The 21315-nt window shown below is 39.2% G+C and overlaps 1 protein-coding gene across 4 annotated transcripts in view; it reads left to right on the plus strand.

Annotated features, from left to right (window-relative positions):
• SAMD9 (sterile alpha motif domain containing 9) overlaps positions 1–20632 on the plus strand; it is a 36249-nt gene extending 15617 nt beyond the window's left edge. For 2 of the 4 annotated variants that reach the window (XM_063636328.1, XM_055272691.2), the window contains exons 3-4: positions 193–272; positions 15139–20632. In XM_063636328.1, the coding sequence (XP_063492398.1) occupies positions 15147–19913 (4767 nt within the window). In that variant the 5' untranslated portion in view covers positions 193–272; positions 15139–15146 and the 3' untranslated portion in view covers positions 19914–20632. Of the gene's footprint in view, positions 1–192; positions 273–11105; positions 11268–15138 lie in introns of those variants that run through there. The other 2 variants (XM_063636330.1, XM_063636329.1) reach the window with 2 other exon arrangements.
• The last annotated feature ends 683 nt before the right edge of the window (positions 20633–21315 follow it).

The raw sequence follows: 21315 nt of genomic DNA on the forward strand, positions 1-21315 counted from the left end.
CCCAGTAGGCCAAGTCTAATCCTTAAACCCAAACCCAAATCAACAAATGCCCCCAAAGCTTACATAGACAGGGATCTTTCCTCTCTGGAATTTTAGTTCATCCAGTCCTTGTCATCTGGTCTATTGATGACTTTGTGATTACTTAAAAATATGAGTTTTGCAATTTTTCGGATTTTGTTCTCATTGTTGCAGTGGGTGAATAGGTGGCCTTTTGTGATCTCCTACATCACTCTGGAAGTCAGACTTCTTCGGTTTCTTCTAAACTCAGTTTGGTAAGCTATATTTTTAAAGAATTTGCTCAATTAATCTCAGTTTTCAATTTATTCAGATAAAGTTGGTTGGAATAACATCCAAACCCTTTCATTTGTAAAGTTTCTAATATTGCTTATTTCTGCCACCTCTCTTTTTTATTCTTTTGGTTAATCATTCCATGGATGTGTCAATTTTATTACTTTTTATCTAAACAGCTCTGGGACTTCACTGAGTCTCTCTTGTCATTTTGTTTTCCATTTTATAAATTCCTGCTCTTATCTTTATTTTTCTTTCTTCTTATTTCAGGTTTATTCTGTTATTCTTCTTTCAATTTATTAAATTGGCATTTGATTCATGATTTTCAGTCATTCCTCCTTTGTTTTAAAATTATACTTCAAGTTCTAGGGTACATGTGCACAATGTGCAGCTTTGTTACATATGTATACCATGTTGGTGTGCTGCACCCATTAACTTGTCATTTACATTAGGTATATCTCCTAATGCTATCCCTCCCCCCTCCCCCCACCCCATGAAAGGCCCCGGTGTGTGATGTTCCCCAACCTGTGTCCAAGTGTTCTCATTGTTCAATTCCCACCTGTGAGTGAGAACATATGGTGTTTGATTTTCTGTCCTTGCGATAATTTGCTCAGAATGATGGTTTCCAGCTTCATCCATGTCCCTACAAAGGACATGAACTCACCCTTTTTATGGCTGCATAATATTCCACAGTGTATATGTGCCACATTTTCTTAATCCAGTCTGTCATTGATGGACATTTGGGTTGATTCCAAGTCTTTGCTATTGTGTATAGTGCCACAATAAACATACGTGTGCATGTGTCTTTATAGCAGCATGATTTATAATCCTTTGGGTATATACCCAGTAATGGGATGGCTGGGTCAAATGGTATTTCTAGTTCTAGATCCTTGAGGAACTGCCACATTGTCTTCCACAATGGTTGAATTAGTTTACAGTCCCATCAACAGTGTAAAAGTGTTCCTATTTCTCCACATCCTCTCCAGCACCTGTTGTTTCCTGACTTTTTAATGATCACCATTCTAACTGGTGTGAGATGGTATCTCATTGTGGTTTTGATTTGCATTTCTCTGATGACCAGTGATGATGAACATTTTTTCATGTGTCTGTTGTCTGCATAAATGTCTTCTTTTAAGAAGTGTCTGTTCATATCCTTTGCCCACTTTTTGATGGGGTTGTTTGATTTCTTTTTGTAAATTTGTTTAAGTTCTTTGTAGATTCCGGATATTAGCCCTTTGTCAGATGGGTAGATTGTAAAAATTTTCTCCCATTCTGTAGGTTGCCTGTTCACTCTGATGATAGTTTCTTTTGCTGTGCAGAAGCGTTTTAGTTTAACTAGATTCCATTTGTCAATTATGGTTTTGTTGCCATTGCTTTTGGTGTTTTAGTCATGAAGTCCTTGCCCACGCCGATGTCCTGAATGGTATTGCCTAGGTTTTCTTCTAGGGTTTTTATGGTTTCAGGTCTAACATTTAAGTCTTTAATCCATCTTGAATGAATTTTTGTATAAGGTGTAAGGAAGGGATCCAGTTTCAGCTTTCTACATACAGCTAGCCAGTTTTCCCAGCACCATTTATCAAATAGGGAATCCTTTCCCCATTTCTTGTTTTTATCAGGTTTGTCAAAGATCAGATGGTTGTAGATGTGTGGTATTATTTCTGAGGGCTCTGTTCTGTTCCATTGGTCTATATCTCTGTTTTGGTACCAGTACCATGCTGTTGTGGTTACTGTAGCCTTGTAGTATAGTTTGAAGTCAGGTAGCATGATGCCTCCAGCTTTGTTCTTTTGGTTTGGGATTGTTTTGGCAGTGTGGGCTCTTTTTTGGTTCCATATGAACTTTAAAGTAATTTTTTCCAATTCTGTGAAGAAAGTCATTAGTAGCTTGATGGGGATGGCATTGAATCTATAAATTACCTTGGGCAGTATGGCCATTTTCACAATATTGATTCTTCCTATCCAAGAGCATGAAATGTTCTCTCATTTGTTTGTGTCCTCTTTTATTTCATTGAGCAGTGGTTTGTAGTTCTCCTTGAAGAGGTCTTTCACTTCCCTTGTAAGTTGGGTTCCTAGGTAATTTATTCTCTTTGAAGCAATTGTGAATGAGAGTTCACTCATCATTTGGCTCTCTGTTTGTCTGTTATTGGTGTATAGGAATGCTTGTGATTTTTGCACATTGATTTTGTATCCTGAGACTTTGCTGAAGTTGCTTATCAGCTTAATATTTTGGACTGAGACGACGGGGTTTTCTAAATATACAATCATGTCATCTGCAAACAGGGACAACTTGACTTCCTCTTTTCCTAACTGAATACTCTTTATTTCTTTATCCTGCCTAATTGCCCTGGCCAGAGCTTCCAACACTATGTTGAATAGGAGTGGTAAGAAAAGGCATCCCTGTCTTGTGCCAGTTTTCAAAGGGAATGCTTCCAGTTTTTGCCCATTCAGTATGATATTGGCTGTGGGTTTGTCATAAATAGCTATTATTATTTTGAGATATGTCCCATCAATACCTAGTTTATTGAGAGTTTTTAGCATGAAAGGCTGTTGAATTTTGTCAAAGGCATTTTCTGCATCTATTGAGATAATCATGTGGTTTTTGTCTTTGGTTCTGTTTCTACGATGGATCATGTTTATTGATTTGTGTATGTTGAACCAGCCTTGCATCCCAGTGATGAAGCCCACTTGATCATGGTGGATAAGCTTTTTGATGTGCTGCTGGATTCGGTTTGCCAGTATTTTATTGGGATTTTTGCATCGATGTTCACCAGGGATATTGGTCTAAAATTCTCTTTTTTTGTTGCATCTCTGCTAGGCTTTGGCATCAGGATGATGCTGGCCTCATAAAATGAGTTAGGGAGGGTTCCCTGTTTTTTCTATTGATTGGAATAATTTCAAAAGGGATGGTACCAGCTCCTCTTTGCACCTCTGGTAGAATTCTGCTGTGATTCCATCTGGTCCTGGACTTTTTTTGGTTGGCAGGCTATTAATTGTTGCCTCAATTTCAGAACCTGTTATTGGTCTATTCAGAGATTCAACTTCTTCCTGGTTTAGTCTTGGGAGGGTGTATGTGTCCAGGAATTTATCCATTTCTTCTAGATTCCTTAGTTTATTTGCATAGAGGTGTTTATAGTATTCTCTGATGGTAGTTTGTATTTATGTGGGATCGATGGTGATATCCCCTTTATCATTTTTTATTGCATCTATTTGATTCTTCTCTCTTTTCTTCTTTATCAGTCTTGCTAGCAGTCTATCAATTTTCTTGATCTTTTCAAAATCCAGCTCCTGGATTCATTGATTTTTTTGAAGGGTTTTTTTGTGTCTCCATCTCCTTCAGTTCTGCTCTGATTTTAGTTATTTCTTGCCTTCTGCTAGCTTTTGAATGTGTTTGCTCTTGCTTCTCTAGTTCTTTTAATTGTGATGTTAGGGTGTCAATTTTAGATCTTTCCTGCTATCTCCTGTGGGCATTTAGTGGTATAAATTTCCCTCTACACACTGCTTTAAATGTGGCCCAGAGATTCTGGTATGTTGTGTCATTGTTCTCATTGGTTTCAAAGAACATCTTTATTTCTGCCTTCATTTCATTATGTACCCAGTAGTCACTCAGGAGCAGGTTTTTCAGTTTCCATGTAGTTGAGCGGTTTTGAGTGAGTTTCTTAATCCTGAGTTCTAGTTTGATTGCACTGTGGTCTGAGAGACAGTTTGTTATAATCTCTGTTCTTTTACATTTGCTGAGGAGTGCTTTACTTCCAACTATGTGGTCAATTTTGAAATAAGTGCGATGTGGTGCTAAGAAGAACATATATTCTGTTGATTTGGGATGGAGAGTTCTGTAGATGTCTATTAGGTCCACTTGGTGCAGAGCTGAGTTCAATTCCTGGATATCCTTGTTAACTTTCTGTCTCGTGGATCTGTCTAACGTTGATAGTGGAGTGTTAAAGTCTCCCATTATTATTGTGTGGGAGTCTAAGTCTCTTTGTAGGTCTCTAAGGACTTGCTTTATGAATCTGGGTGCTCCTGTATTGGGTGCACATATATTTAGGAGAGTTAGCTCTTCTTGTTGAATTGATCCCTTTACCATTATGCAATGGCCTTCTTTGTCTCTTTTGATCTTTGTTGGTTTAAAGTCTGTTTTATCGGAGACTAGGATTGCAACCTCTGCTTTTTTTGTTTTCCATTTGCTTGGTAGATCTTCCTCCATCCCTTTATTTTGAGCCTATGTGTGTCTCTGCACATAAGATGGGTTTCCTGAATACAGCACACTGATGGGTCTTGACTCTATCCAATTTTCCAGTCTTTGTCTTTTAATTGGAATATTTAGCCCATTTACATTTAAGGTTAATATTGTTATGTGTGAATTTCATCGTGTCATTGTGATGTTAGCTGGTTCTTTTACTCGTTATTTGATGTAGTTTCTTCCTAGCATCAATGGTGTTTACAATTTGGAATGCTTTTGCAGTGGCTGGTACCGGTTGTTCCTTTCCATGCTTAGTGCTTCCTTCAGGAGCTCTTGTAAGGCAGGCTTGGTGGTAACAAAATTTCTCAGCATTTGCTTGTCTGTAAAGGATTTTATATCTCCTTCACTTATGAAGCTTAGTTTGGCTGGATATGAAATTCTGGGTTGAAAATTCTTTTCTTTAAGAATGTTGAGTATTGGCCCCCACTCTTTTCTGGCTTGTAGAGCTTCTGCCAAGAGATCTGCTGTTAATCTGATGGGCTTCCCTTTGTGGGTAACCGGACCTTTCTCTCTGGCTGCCCTTAATATTTTTTCCTTCATTTCAACTTTGGTGAATCTGACAATTATGTCTTGGAGTTGCTCTTCCCGAGGAGTATCTTTGTGGCGTTCTCTGTATTTTCTGAATTTGAATGTTGGCCTGCCTTGCTAGGTTGCGCAAGTTCTCCTGGATATCCTGCAGAGTGTTTTCCAACTTGGTTCCATTCTCCCTGTCACTTTCAGGTACACCAATCAGACATAGATTTGGTCTTTTCATATAGTCCCTTATTTCTTGGAGGCTTTGTTTGTTTCTTTTTACTCTTTTTTCTCTAAACTTCTCTTCTGGCTTCATTTCATTAATTTGATCATCAATCACTGATACCCTTTCTTCCACTTGATCGAATCGGCTACTGAAGCTTGTGCATGTGTCATGTAGTTCTTGTTTCACGGTTTTCAGCTCCATCATGTCATTTAAGGTCTTCTCTATGCTGTCTATTCTAGCTAGCCATTCATCAAATCTTTTTTCTAGGTTTTAACTTCTTTGCAATGGGTTCAAACATCCTCCTTTAGCTCAGAGAAGTTTGTTATTACCAGTTGTCTGAAGCCTTCTTCTCTCAACTCATAAAAGTCATTCTCCGTCCAGCTTTGTTCCATTGCTGGTGAGGAGCTGCATTCCTTTGGAGGAGAAGAGGCACTTTGATTTTTAGAATTTTCACCTTTTCTGCTCTGGTTTCTCCCCATCTTTATGGTTTTATCTACCTTTGGTCTTTGATGATGGTGATGTACAGATGGGGTTTTTGTGTGGATGTCCTTTCTGTTTGTTAGTTTTCCATCTAACAGTCAGGACCCTCAGCTGCAGGTCTGTTGGAGTTTGCTGGAGGTCCACTCCAGACCCTGTTTGACTGGGTTATCAGCAGCGGAGGTTGTAGAACAGCAAATATTGCAGAACGGTACATTTTGCTGTGTGATCCTTCCTCTGGAAGCTTCATCTCAGACAGGCACCTGGCTGTATGAGGTGTCGGTCGGCCCCTACTGGGAGATGTCTCCCAGCTAGGCTACTCAGGGGTCAGGGACCCGCTTGAGGAGGCAGTCTGTCTGTTCTCAGATCTCAAACTCCATGCTGGGAGAACAATTGCTCCTTTCAAAGCTGTCAGACAGGGACGTTTAAGTCTGCAGAAGTTTCTGCTGCCTTTTGTTCAGCTATGCCCTGCCCCACAGGTGGAGTCTACAGAGGCAGGCAGGCCTCCTTGAGCTTCTGTAGGCTCCACCCAATTCAAGCTTCCTGGCCACTTTGTTTACCTACTCAAGCCTCAGCAATGGCAGACGCCCCTCCCCCAGCCTTGCTGCCGCCTTGCAGTTCAATCTCAGACTGCTGTGCTAGCAGTGAGCAAGGCTCCGTGGGTGTGGGACCCTCTGAGCCAGGTGCAGAATATAATCTTCTGGTGTGCCGTTTGCTAAGACCATTGGAAAAGCACAGTATTAGGGTGGGAGTGTCCCGATTTTCCAAGTACCGTCTGTCATGGCTTCCCTTGGCTAGGAAAGGGAATTCCCTGACCCCTTGCACTTCCCGTGTGATGTGATGCCCTACCCTGCTTTGGCTCACACTCCTTGGACTGCACCCACTGTCCAACAAGCCCCAGTGAGATGAACTCAGTACCTCAGTTGGAAATGCAGAAATCACCCATCTTCTGTGTCCCTCACACTAGGAGCTGTAGACTGGAGCTGTTCCTATTCAGCCATCTTGGAACCCAGCCCTGTGCTTTAGACTGGGCACTGTATAGCTTGAGGAGGTGACACTGTGTCCACATGCATGTGAAGGGAGGACGGCTGAAGGTACATGCAGTTCCCCGGACGTCACAAACTTTGCGGACACAAGTCACACCCACGCACACACACAGCAGGAGCCTTAACCACACAGGTGCACGGTGAGGTATGGCAGGCCACACCCATTCTTCCATTTTTATAAATACATCCAAGGCTATACATATTTCTCCAAGTATTGTAGACATTGTTCCTTACAACTCTTTATATGCAGCATTTTTATTACTGCTCAGTTCTAAATACGGATACCATTGCAGTTTTTTATTTTTTGAGTAAAATTTTATTTAAGATTATTGTAGATTCATATGTAGTTGTAAGAAATAATTTGATATTCTGTGTATTCTTTACCTAGCTTCCCCAATAGTAAAATCTTGTAAAATTATAGTACAAAATCACAATGAAGATATTGCCTATCTGTGCCTATTTTATATTGATACAGATGTAAGGTATGTTGCTTATTCACTTTCTGTGCATACCGTAGTTACATACAAAAAAAATAATAGCTTAAACCTTGGACCATGGGTCTGGCATCTTCATGTCTTGAAAGAAAGGTAAATCCTAATCCTGAGTTTGTATCTGCCACTAGAAAGCAATATTTCTGTGTACTATTTCCTGAACATGGGCCTATATAATAATTTATCTGAGGCCATTCTCCAGGCTGTCTCCATTATGTAATTTGATGTCTCCCATGATAAATGAAAGTTTAGTTCATTAAAATGACTCACAATTTTGGAGCATACTTAACGCTGATTATTATTATTTGAATTTCATTTTTTCTAACCATTGCTATATTTCTGTAGCCTAGATTGACATTAATTTTTCAGATAGTCGTCTGCAAATTTGCAAACTAAATAATTATGCCACGAGTTATTGCTCAGGAATCAGCTCTTATCCATTATTATCTGAAAAATTGCTTTAATAAAACAGTAGCCAACAAGTTCACTACTCAGCAAGCTATTCCAGATGACATGGAACAGAACAGCTCACAGACAAAATTAAGATGCTTGAAGGGCATATTTTTAAAAATCAATTAAAATAACACAACAAAGCCAGGCGTGGTGGCTGACACCTGTAATCCCAGCACTTTGAGAGGTTGAGGCAGGAGGATCACTTGAACCCAGGAGGCGGAGGTTGCAATGAGCCAAGATCGTGCCATTGCACTCCACCCTGGGCAATAAGAGCAAAACTCCATCTCAAAAAAAAAAAAAAAAAATTAAAATACCCAACAACAACAACAAAGAGGTGGGCAACACATCTTGGATAAGGAACAAGAAGGGTAGAAGGATCTCATTACCTGAGTTGTGCAAGTTAATATATCTTCTCTCTTCCTCTCTCATATTTCAGCATTCTCCACTGATTGTACAATTTTGAGAACTAGAGTTGAGGTCTGTTTAAAGGGTCTCGGGAGATAGAAGAAGTCCTGGGTCAATGACATACACTTTCTGTAATCAGAGAAATGCAGAGGGATGAGTATGCCTGGCCACAGATACAGGTCATTAGCCTGATAAGCTACTATGATTTTATGGATGTTTCTTCAATGGAGAACACAAATGATTAGAATGGGTGTCACCAAATAGGTAACCCAATTAAGACCTCAAAAATAGCAAATGCTTCATGTGTGTCTCATGAATATTTACTATTTGGTTCTTAGATCCCTTTCTAACTATGCTTAATACTCATATGCTCTATTTACTTTATCTATGTCTATCATGATGTATCTCACAAACTTGCTTCTATACTTAGTTTCATATATCCTTCTTTTTTCTCTTATTTTCTATAGCAGAATTGAATGTTCTTTTTTTTTTTATTATTATACTTTAGGGTTTTAGGGTACATGTGCACAATGTGCAGGTTTGTTACATATGTATCCATGTGCCATGTTGATTTCCTGCACCCATTAACTCGTCATTTAGCATTAGGTGTATCTCCTAATGCTGTCCCTCCCCCCTCCCCCCACCCCACAACAGTCCCCGGAGCGTGATGTTCCCCTTCCTGTGTCCATGAGTTCTCATTGTTCAATTCCCACCTATGAGTGAGAACATGCGGTGTTTGGTTTTTTGTCCTTGCGATAGTTTACTGAGAATGATGGTTTCCAGTTTCATCCATGTCCCTACAAAGGACACGAACTCATCATTTTTTATGGCTGCATAGTATTCCATGGTGTATATGTGCCACATTTTCTTAATCCAGTCTATCGTTGTTGGACATTTGGGTTGGTTCCTACTCTTTGCTATTGTGAATAGTGCCGCAATAAACATACGTGTGCATGTGTCTTTATAGCAGCATGGTTTATAGTCCTTCGGGTATATACCCAGTAATGGGATGGCTGGGTCAAATGGTATTTCTAGTTCGAGATCCCTGAGGAATCGCCACACTGACTTCCACAATGGTTGAACTAGTTTACAGTCCCACCAACAGTGTAAAAGTGTTCCTATTTCTCCACATCCTCTCCAGCACCTGTTGTTTCCTGATTTTTTAATGATGGCCATTCTAACTGGTGTGAGATGGTATCTCACTGTGGTTTTGATTTGCATTTCTCTGATGGCCAGTGATGAGGAGCATTTCTTCATGTGTTTTTTGGCTGCATAAATGTCTTCTTTTGAGAAGTGTCTGTTCATGTCCTCTGCCCACTTTTTGATGGGGTTGTTTGTTTTTTTCTTGTAAATTTATTTGAGTTCATTGTAGATTCTGGATATTAGCCCTTTGTCAGATGAGTAGGTTGCAAAAATTTTCTCCCATTGTGTAGGTTGCCTGTTCACTCTGATGATAGTTTCTTTTGCTGTGCAGAAGCTCTTTAGTTTAATGAGATCCCATTTGTCGATTTTGGCTTTTGTTGCCATTGCTTTTGGTGTTTTAGACATGAAGTCCTTGCCCACGCCTATGTCCTGAATGGTATTGCCTAGGTTTTCTTGTAGGATTTTAATGGTTTGAGGTCTAACATATAAGTCTTTAATCCATCTTGAATTAATTTTTGTATAAGGTGTAAGGAAAGGATCCAGTTGCAGCTTTCTACATATGGCTAGCCAGTTTTCCCAGCACCATTTATTAAATAGGGAATCCTTTCCCCATTTCTTGTTTTTGTCAGGTTTGTCAAAGATCAGATAGTTGTAGCTATGCAGCATCATTTCTGAGGGCTCTGTTCTGTTCCATTGATCTATGTCTCTGTTGTGGTACCAGTACCATGCTGTTTTGGTTACTGTAGCCTTGTAGTATAGTTTAAAGTCAGGTAGCGTGATGCCTCCAGCTTTGTTCTTTTGGCTTAGGATTGACTTGGTGATGCGGGCTCTTTTTTGGTTCCATATGAACTTGAAAGTAGTTTTTTCCAATTCTGTGAAGAAAGTCATTGGTAGCTTGATGGGGATGGCATTGAATCTATAAATTACCTTGGGCAGTATGGCCATTTTCACGATATTGATTCTTCCAACCCATGAGCATGGAATGTTCTTCCATTTGTTTGTATCCTCTTTTATTTCATTGAGCAGTGGTTTGTAGTTCTCCTTGAAGAGGTCCTTCACATCCCTTGTAAGTTGGATTCCTAGGTATTTTATTCTCTTTGAAGCAATTGTGAATGGGAGTTCACTCATGATTTGGCTCTCTGTTTGTCTGTTATTGGTGTACAAGAATGCTTGTGATTTTTGTACATTAATTTTGTATCCTGACACTTTGCTGAAGTTGCTAATCAGCTTAAGGAGATTTTGGGCTGAGACGATGGGGTTTTCTAGATATACAATCATGTCATCTGCAAACAGGGACAATTTGACTTCCTCTTTTCCTAATTGAATACCCTTTATTTCCTTCTCCTGCCTGATTGCTCTGGCCAGAACTTCCAGCACTATGTTGAATAGGAGCGGTGAGAGAGGGCATCCCTGTCTTGTGCCAGTTTTCAGAGGGAATGCTTCCAGTTTTTGCCCATTCAGGATGATATTGGCTGTGGGTTTGTTGTAGATAGCTCTTATTATTTTGAGATACGTCCCATCAATACCTAATTTATTGAGAGTTTTTAGCATGAAGGGTTGTTGAATTTTGTCAAAGGCCTTTTCTGCATCTATTGAGATAATCATGTGGTTTTTGTCTTTGGTTCTGTTTATATGCTGGATTACATTTATTGATTTGTGTATGTTGAACCAGCCTTGCATCCCAGGGATGAAGCCCACTTGATCATGGTGGATAAGCTTTTTGATGTGCTGCTGGATTCGGTTTGCCAGTATTTTATTGAGGATTTTTGCATCAATGTTCATCAAGGATATTGGTCTGAAATTCTCTTTTTTGGTTATGTCTCTGCCAGGTTTTGGTATCAGGACGATGCTGGCTTCGTAAAATGTGTTAGGGAGGATTCCCTCTTTTTCTATCAATTGGAATAGTTTCAGAAGGAATGGTACCAGTTCTTCCTTGTGCCTCTGGTAGAATTCAGCTGTGAATCCATCAGGTCCTGGACTCTTTTTGGTTGGTAAGCTATTGATTATTGCCACAATTTCAGAACCTGTTATTGGTCTATTCAGAGATTCAACTTCTTCCTGGTTTAGTCTTGGGAGGGTGTATTTGTCGAGGAATTTATCCATTTCTTCTAGATTTTCTAGTTTATTTGCATAGAGGTGTTTGTAGTATTCTCTGATGGTAGTTTGTATTTCTGTGGGATCGGTGGTGATATCCCCTTTTTCGTTTTTTATTGCATCTATTTGATTCTTCTCTCTTTTCTTCTTTATTAGTCTTGCTAGCGGTCCATCAATTTTGTTGATCTTTTCAAAAAACCAGCTCCTGGATTCATTAATTTTTTGAAGGGTTTTTTGTGTCTCTATTTCCTTCAGTTCTGCTCTGATTTTAGTTATTTCTAGCCTTCTGCTAGCTTTTGAATGTGTTTGCTCTTGCTTTTCTAGTTCTTTTAATTGTGATGTTAGGGTGTCAATTTTGGATCTTTCCTGCTTTCTCTTGTGGGCATTTTGTGCTATAAATTTCCCTCTACACACTGCTTTGAACGTGTCCCAGAGATTCTGGTATGTTGTGTCTTTGTTCTCGTTGGTTTCAAAGAACATCTTTATTTCTGCTTTCATTTCATTATGTACCCAATAGTCATTCAGGAGCAGGTTGTTCAGTTTCCATGTAGTTGAGCGGTTTTGACTGAGTTTCTTAATCCTGAGTTCTAGTTTGATTGCACTGTGGTCTGAGAGACAGTTTGTTATAATCTCTGTTCTTTTACATTTGCTGAGAAGAGCTTTACTTCCAACTATGTGGTCAATTTTCGAATAGGTGTGGTGTGGTGCTGAAAAAAATGTATATTCTGTTGATTTGGGGTGGAGAGTTCTGTAAATGTCTATTAGGTCCACTTTATGTAGAGCTGAGTTCAATTCCTGGATATCCTTGTTAACTTTCTGTCTCGTTGATCTGTCTAATGCTGACAGTGGGGTGTTAAAATCTCCCATTATTATTGTGTGGGAGTTTAAGTCCCTTTGTAGGTCACTGAGGACTTGCTTTATGAATCTGGGTGCTCCTGTGTTGGGTGCATATATATTTAGGATAGTTAGCTCTTCTTGTTGAATTGATCCCTTTACCATTATGTAATGACCTTCTTTGTCTCTTTTGATCTTTGTTGGTTTAAAGTCTATTTTATCAGAGACTAGGATTGCAACCCCTGCCTTTTTTTGTTTTCCAGTTGCTTGATAGATCTTCCTCCATCCCTTTATTTTGAGTCTATGTGTGTCTCTGCACGTGAGATGGGTTTCCCGAATACAGCACACTGATGGGTCCTGACTCCTTATCCAGTTTGCCAGTCTGTGTCTTTTGATAGGAGCATTTAGCCCATTTACATTTAACGCGAATATTGTTATGTGTGAATCTGATCCTGTCATTATGATGTTAGTTGGTTATTTTGCTCGTTAGTTGCTATAGTTTCTTCCTAGCCTCGATGGTCTTTACAATTTGGCATGTTTTTGCAGGGGCTGGTACCGGTTGTTCCTTTCCATGTTTACTGCTTCCTTCAGGAACTCTTTTAGGGCAGGCCTGGTGGTGACAAAATCACTCAGCGTTTGCTTCTCTGTAAAGTATTTTATTTCTCCTTCACTTATGAAGCTTAGTTTGGCGGGATAGGAAATTCTGGGTTGAAAATTCTTTTCTTTAAGAATGTTGAATATCGGCCCCCACTCTCTTCTGGCTTGTAGTTTCTGCTGAGACATCAGCTGTTAGTCTGATGGGCTTCCCTTTGTGGGTAACCCGACCTTTCTCTCTGGCTGCCCTTAACATTTTTTCCTTCATTTCAACTTTGGTGAATCTGACAATTATGTGTCTTGGAGTTGCCCTTCTCGAGGAGTATCTTTGTGGCGTTCTCTGTATTTCCTGAATCTGAATGCTGGCCTGCCTTGCTAGATTGGGGAAGTTCTCCTGGATAATATCTTGCAGAGTGTTTTCCAACTTGGTTCCATTCTCCCCATCATTTTCAGGTACACCAATCAGACGTAGGTTTGGTCTTTTCACATAGTCCCAAATTTCTTGGAGGCTTTGTTCATTTCTTTTTATCCTTTTTTCTCTAAACTTCCCTTCTCTCTTCATTTCATTCATTTCATCTTCTATCAGTGATACCCTTTCTTCCAGTTGATCGCATCTGCTACTGAGGCTTCTGCATTCTTCGCGTAGTTCTCGAAACTTGGCTTTCAGCTCCATCATCTCCTTTAAGCCCTTCTCTCCATTGGTTATTCTAGTTATCCATTCTTCTAATTTTTTTTCAAAGTTTTTAACTTCTTTGCTATTGTTTTGAATTTCCTCTCGTAGCTCAGAGTAGTTTGATCGTCTGAAGCCTTCTTCTCTCAACTCATCAAAGTCATCCTCCATCCAGCTTTGTTCCATTGCTGGTGAGGAACTGCGTTCCTTTGGAGGAGGAGAGGTGCTCTGTTTTTTAGAGTTTCCAGTTTTTTTGGTCTGTTTTTTCCCCATCTTTGTGGTTTTGTCTACTTTTTGTCTTCGATGATGGTGATGTACAGATGGGTTTTTGGTGTGGATGTCCTTTCTGTTTGTTAATTTTCCTTCTACCGGACACGACCCTCAGCTGCAGGTCTGTTGGAGTTTACTAGAGGTCCACTCCAGACCCTGTTTGGCTGGGTGTCAGCACCGGTGGCTGCAGAACAGCGGATTTTCGCGAGACCACAAATTCAGCTGTCTGATAGTTCCTCTGAAAGTTTTGTCTCAGAGGAGTACCCGGTTGAATGAGGTGTCAGTCTGTCCCTACTGGGGGGGTGCCTCCCAGTTAGGCTGCTCAGGGGTGAGGGACCCACTTTAGGAGGCAGTGTGTCCGTTCTCAGATCTCCAGCTGCGTGCTGGGAGAACCACTACTCTCTTCAAAGCTGTCAGTCAGACAGGGACATTTAAGGCTGTGGAGGTTCTCGCTGAGTTTTTGGTTGTCTGTGCCCTGCCCCCAGAGGTGGAGCCTACAGAGGCAGGCAGGCCTCCTTGAGCTGTGGTGGGCTCCACCCAGTTCGAGCTTCCTGGCTGCTTTGTTTACCTAAGCAAGCCTGGGCAATGGCGGGCGCCCCTCCCCCAGCCTCGTTGCCGCCTTGCAGCGTGATCTCAGACTGCTGTGCTAGCAATCAGCAAGACTCTGTGGGCATAGGACCCTCCGAGCCAGGTGCGGGACACAATCTCCCAGTGTGCCGTTTTCCAGGCCCGTTGGAAAAGCGCAGTATTAGGACGGGACTGACCCGATATTCCAGGTGCCGTCTGTTTCCCCTTTCTTTGACTAGGAAAGGGAACTCCCTGACCCCTTGCGCTTCCCGAGTGTGGCAATGCCTCGCCTTGCTTCGGCTCGCGCACAGTGCGCTTCACCGACTGTCCTGAACCCACTGTTAGGCACTCCCTAGTGAGATGAAACCGGTACCTCAAGCAGAAATGCAGAAATCACCCATCTTCTGTGTCGCTGGGGCTGGGAGCTGGAGACCGGAGCTGTTCCTATTCGGCCATCTTGGCTCCACCTCGAATGTTCTTAAATACTACAGCAAACACACATTATAGCAAACAATCATTAATAAGGATAAACTATCTCTATATATACTGACTGGAAGCATTCCCAAAATTTACTTAGTGAATGAAGCAAGAGAATTATGTATAGTATGCCACGATTTATGGGGAAAAGGGTGTTCATGTGTTTGTATTTGGTATTCTTTCTCTGGAGGGATGAAGAAGAAACTGGCAATAGTCACATTCTCTCAAGAGATAATTCATTGGCATATCCTTTTGAACTTTTTAAATTTTGAAAATTATGTATATATTATCTACTAAAATTGTTTCAAAATTTTACCTTTAATAATGCTAAATAATTTTTCTTTTTCTACATATAGGTATCAGAATGGCAAAGCAACTGAACCTTCCAGAAAATACAGATGATTGGACAAAAGAGGAAGTAAATCAGTGGTTAGAAAGTCATAAGATTGACCAAAAACACAGGGAAATTTTGACTGGACAAGATGTGAATGGAGCAGTCTTGAAGTGGTTAAAAAAAGAACATCTTGTTGATATGGGCATCACACATGGACCAGCTATTCAAATAGAAGAACTATTCAAAGAACTGCGGAAAACAGCCATTGAAGATTCAATTCAGACATCTAAGATGGAAAAGCCCAGTAAAAATGCTCCTAAAGACCAAACTGTATCTCAAAAGGAACGTAGAGAAACTTCAAAGCAAAAACAAAAGGATAAAGAGAACCCAGATATGGCTAATCTATCTACAATGAGTACAATTGCTAAAGGTTCTAAGTCACTAAAAGTTGAGCTCATAGAAGATAAAATAGATTATACAAAGGAAAGGCAACCATCCATAGACCTGACATGTGTATCATACCCATTTGATGAATTCAGTAATCCATATCGTTACAAGTTGCATTTTAGTCTACAGCCTGAAACAGGACCAGGCAATCTCATTGATCCAATACATGAATTCAAAGCCTTCACAAATACAGCAACAGCCACAGAAGAGGATGTCAAGATGAAATTTAGCAATGAGGTTTTCCGATTTGCTTCGGCTTGTATGAATTCACGTACCAATGGCACTATTCATTTTGGAGTCAAAGACAAACCCCATGGGAAAATTGTTGGCGTCAAAGTCACCAATGATACCAAGGAAGCCCTCATTAACCATTTCAATCTGATGATAAACAAGTATTTTGAAGACCATCAGGTCCAACAAGCAAAGAAGTGCATTCGAGAGCCAAGATTTGTGGAAGTTTTACTGCCAAATAGTACTCCATCTGACAGATTTGTTATTGAAGTGGACATTATTCCACAGTTCTCTGAATGCCAATATGATTATTTCCAGATTAAAATGCAAAATTACAACAACAAAACATGGGAACAAAGTAAAAAATTCTCACTATTTGTGCGAGATGGGCCCAGCTCTAAGGACATTATGAAAAATAAAGTTGATTTCAGAGCATTTAAAGCAGATTTTAAAACACTGGCAGAGTCCAGAAAAGCAGCAGAAGAAAAATTCAGAGCAAAAACAAATAAAAAAGAAAGGGAGGGACCAAAGTTGGTTAAATTATTGACAGGAAATCAAGATTTGTTAGATAATTCATACTATGAACAATACATTCTTGTAACAAATAAATGCCACCCAGATCAAACAAAACACTTAGATTTCCTGAAGGAAATTAAATGGTTTGCTGTATTGGAGTTTGATCCTGAGTCTAACATCAAAGGAGTGGTCAAAGCTTACAAAGAAAGCCGAGTAGCAAACCTTCACTTTCCAAGTGTATATGTAGAAGAGAAAACCACACCAAATGAGATGATTTCTACTCTAAATCTTTACCATCAACCCAGCTGGATTTTCTGCAATGGCAGGTTAGACCTTGACAGTGAAAAATATAAACCCTTTGATCCAAGTTCTTGGCAAAGAGAAAGAGCTTCTGATGTCAGGAAACTGATTTCATTTCTTACACATGAAGACATAATGCCAAGAGGGAAGTTTTTGGTGGTATTTCTATTACTGTCCTCTGTGGATGACCCAAGAGATCCCCTCATTGAGACTTTCTGTGCTTTCTACCAGGATCTCAAAGGAATGGAAAATATACTGTGTATTTGTGTACAGCCACACATATTTCAGAGATGGAAAGATCTACTTGAAGCAAGATTAATAAAACACCAAGATGAAATTTCAAGCCAATGTATTTCTGCTTTAAGCCTTGAAGAGATCAATGGCACTATTCTTAAACTAAAATCTGTGACTCAATCTTCAAAAAGACTTTTGCCATCTATTGGTTTATCGACTGTCCTTCTGAAAAAGGAAGAAGATATCATGACTGCTCTGGAAATTATCTGTGAAAATGAATGTGAGGGTACACTGTTAGAGAAGGACAAAAATAAATTCCTTGAATTCAAGGCATCAAAAGAGGAAGACTTCTATCGAGGTGGCAAAGTGTCATGGTGGAACTTCTACTTCTCTTCTGAAAGTTATTCTTCACCTTTTGTCAAAAGGGATAAATATGAAAGACTTGAAGCAATGATTCAAAACTGTGCAGATTCTTCTAAACCAACAAGTACCAAAATTATTCATCTGTATCATCATCCAGGCTGTGGGGGAACTACCTTGGCTATGCACATTCTCTGGGAACTAAGGAAGAAATTCAGATGTGCTGTGCTGAAAAACAAGACAGCGGATTTTTCTGAAATTGGAGAACAGGTAACCAGTTTAATCACTTATGGGGCAATGAACCGTCAGGAATACATACCTGTACTGCTCCTTGTTGATGATTTTGAAGAACAAGATAACGTCTATCTTCTGCAGTACTCTATTCAAACAGCTATAGCTAAAAAGTACATTCGATATGAAAAACCTCTGGTGATTATCCTAAATTGTATGAGATCACAAAATCCCGAAAAAAGTGCAAGGATCCCAGACAGTATTGCCGTAATACAGCAACTCTCTCCCAAAGAACAGAGAGCTTTTGAGCTTAAATTGAAAGAAATCAAAGAACAGCATAAAAACTTTGAGGATTTTTATTCCTTTATGATCATGAAAACCAATTTTAATAAAGAATACATAGAAAATGTGGTCCGGAATATCCTGAAAGGGCAGAATATTTTCACCAAGGAAGCAAAGCTCTTTTCTTTTCTGGCTCTTCTTAATTCATATGTGCCTGATACCACCATTTCACTATCACAGTGTGAAAAATTCTTAGGAATTGGAAACAAGAAGGCTTTCTGGGGGACAGAAAAATTTGAAGACAAGATGGGCACCTACTCTACAATTCTGATAAAAACAGAGGTCATCGAATGTGGGAACTACTGTGGAGTACGCATCATTCACTCTTTGATTGCAAAGTTCTCACTGGAAGAATTGAAGAAAAGCTATCACCTGAATAAAAGTCAAATTATGTTGGATATGCTAACTGAGAATTTGTTCTTCGATACTGGTATGGGAAAAAGCAAATTTTTGCAAGATATGCACACACTCCTACTCACAAGACACCGTGATGAACATGAAGGTGAAACAGGAAATTGGTTTTCCCCATTTATTGAAGCATTACATAAAGATGAAGGAAATGAAGCAGTTGAAGCTGTATTGCTTGAAGGTATCCATCGGTTCAACCCAAATGCATTCATTTGCCAAGCGTTGGCAAGACATTTCTACATTAAAAAGAAGGACTTTGGCAATGCTCTAAACTGGGCAAAACAAGCAAAAATCATAGAACCTGACAATTCTTATATCTCAGATACACTGGGTCAAGTCTACAAAAGTAAAATGAGATGGTGGATAGAGGAAAACGAAAGAAACGGGAACATTTCAGTTGATGATCTAATTGCTCTTTTGAATTTAGCAGAACATGCCTCAAGTGCATTTAAAGAATCCCAACAGCAAAGTGAAGATAGAGAGTATGAAGTGAAGGAAAGATTGTATCCGAAGTCAAAAAGGAGGTATGATACTTACAATATAGCTGGTTATCAAGGAGAGATAGAAGTTGGGCTTTACACAATCCAAATTCTCCAGCTCATTCCTTTTTTTGATAAAAAAAATGAGCTATCTAAAAGAGATATGGTCAATTTTATATCAGGAAGTAGTGATATTCCAGGGGATCCAAACAATGAATATAAATTAGCCCTCAAAAACTATATTCCTTATTTAACTAAATTGAAATTTTCTTTGAAAAAGTCCTTTGATTTTTTTGATGAATACTTTGTCCTGCTAAAACCCAGGAACAATATTAAGCAAAATGAAGAGGCCAAAACTCGGAGAAAGGTGGCTGGATATTTTAAGAAATATATAGATATATTTTGTGTCTTAGAAGAATCACAAAACAAAGATCTTGGATCAAAGTTCAGTGAGCCACTTCAAGTAGAGAGATGCAGGAGTAGCCTAGTAGCTTTAAAAGCAGACAAGTTTTCTGGGCTCTTGGAATATCTTATCAAAAGTCAAGCGGATGCTATAAGCACTATGGAATATATAGTGGACAAATATACTTTTCTCTTAGAACAATGCACTGTCAAAATCCAGTCAAAAGAAAAGCTAAATTTCATCTTGGCCAACATTATTCTCTCCTGTATCAAACCTACCTCTAGATTAGTAAAGCCAGTTGAAAAACTAAAAGATCAGCTTCGAGAAGTCTTGCAACCAATAGGACTGACTTACCGGTTTTCAGAACCTTATTTTCTAGCTTCCCTCTTATTCTGGCCAGAAAATCAACAACTAGATCAACATTCTGGACAAATGAAAGAGTATGCTCAAGCACTGGAAAATTCTTTCAAGGGGCAATATAAACATATGCATCGTACAAAGCAACCAATTGCATATTTCTTTCTTGGAAAAGGTAAAAGACTGAAAAGACTTGTTCACAAAGGAAAAATTGACCAGTGCTTTGAAAAGACATCAGATATTAATTCCTTGTGGCAGAGTGGAGATGTGTGGAAGGAGGAAAAAGTCCAAGAACTTTTGCTTCGTTTACAAGGTCGAGCTGAAAATAATTGTTTATATATAGAATATGGAATCAATGAAAAAATCACAATACCCATCACTCCTGCTTTTTTAGGTCAACTTAGAAGTGGCAGAAGCATAGAGAAGGTGTCTTTTTACCTGGGATTTTCCATTGGAGGCCCACTTGCTTATGACATTGAAATTGTTTAAGAGCCAAATTCTTCCTCCAAGGATTTGGTCTCAGTACCCACTTAATTTTTTTAGACTCAAGATCTATGCTTTAAACTGGCAAGGTTATAGATACAGCCTCTAGCTCTTCTGACCTGTACATGCAGTATTTAATTTCCTCTTAAACATGTTATGAGTCCTACAAAGACAATAGTGAAAAACGAAGGAGTGAGATATATGAAAAGTAGCAAATATATTCCTTGGTTTGGATAACATCATTGATGACAAAATAATGAGCTATGACTGGAGTCTGGAGAAGTTAGTGTAATCAGCTGGCTACACAGAACCCCACTACTTACCAGGCATGGATTGAAGAAGATTGTCTACTCAAATGGCATTTAGACATTAGAATGTCTGGGAAAATATTTCTCAAAGAGAGCAAAAACCTCTCAAACTGAGGAGCAACATTTATTCTTACTAAGCAGATCATCAATGTGTCATGTGCTTGGCACTCAAGGATCTTCCAAAACAGAGGACCAACCAATCTTCTGAAGGTCATGCCCACAGAAGTCATCAGACCTTACCAAAGTAGGCTGGAGAATTAGATTGCCTTTTCATGCAGTGAGAGTCAGTTAAGCAAAAATGAAATTTGTCTCTATGGCTACTTAGCTTATCAACTCCCCTCCAAACATACAATTAAAAACACACACACACACACACACACAAAAAAAAAAAAAAAAAACCACACACACACACTCAAATTCCACAAGCTAATGAACAAAAGGGACTCTTGTGAGAAGACTAATGAGTCCCTCATCCAGAAGATGCCAATATACTGGCAGATTAACATATAACCTATGTTTTGAACAAAAACAACCAGAGATATGTAATCAAAATGTAATTTTCCCCTAATAAAATTATGGATATGGGCAGTCATCAATGGCTGCCAAAACCATTAAGTGGAAAGCTGATTAAAAAAAAAAAACTTTCTAATGGATTTATCAAACTGTCCCAAATCCTGATAAATATTAACATCACAGAGGAAGACCAGACGTTATGGGCCTGGAAGTACTATAGGAGTGCACACATCACCCATGAGATGGTCTTGCCAAATAATTAAACCTGAATTTGATCAGGCCTCTGGATCTTATTTTCAGTTCAAAAGAAATTTTTAAAAATCCTACTAACACCACCACAAATATGCAATCAGCAATATCCAGAAAGTGGAAATTCACAGGACAAAAATCTGGTTTCTTCAACCAAAAAAGAAAGAAATTACAAAGAAACAAAAAAATGTTGGGGAATCAATACGTTATAAGGGACTTAACAACTAAAGGGCAACACATAGACTTTAGATCCTAATTGGAGCAAAATCTAAAATCAATTATTAGGCAATCAGAAAAATTTGAACACAGACTAGATATTTGAGGATATTAAGGTCCTA

This window comes from Symphalangus syndactylus, chromosome 3 (genome assembly GCF_028878055.3).
Source record: "Symphalangus syndactylus isolate Jambi chromosome 3, NHGRI_mSymSyn1-v2.1_pri, whole genome shotgun sequence".
In the NCBI taxonomy this organism is placed as follows: Eukaryota; Metazoa; Chordata; class Mammalia; order Primates; family Hylobatidae; genus Symphalangus; species Symphalangus syndactylus.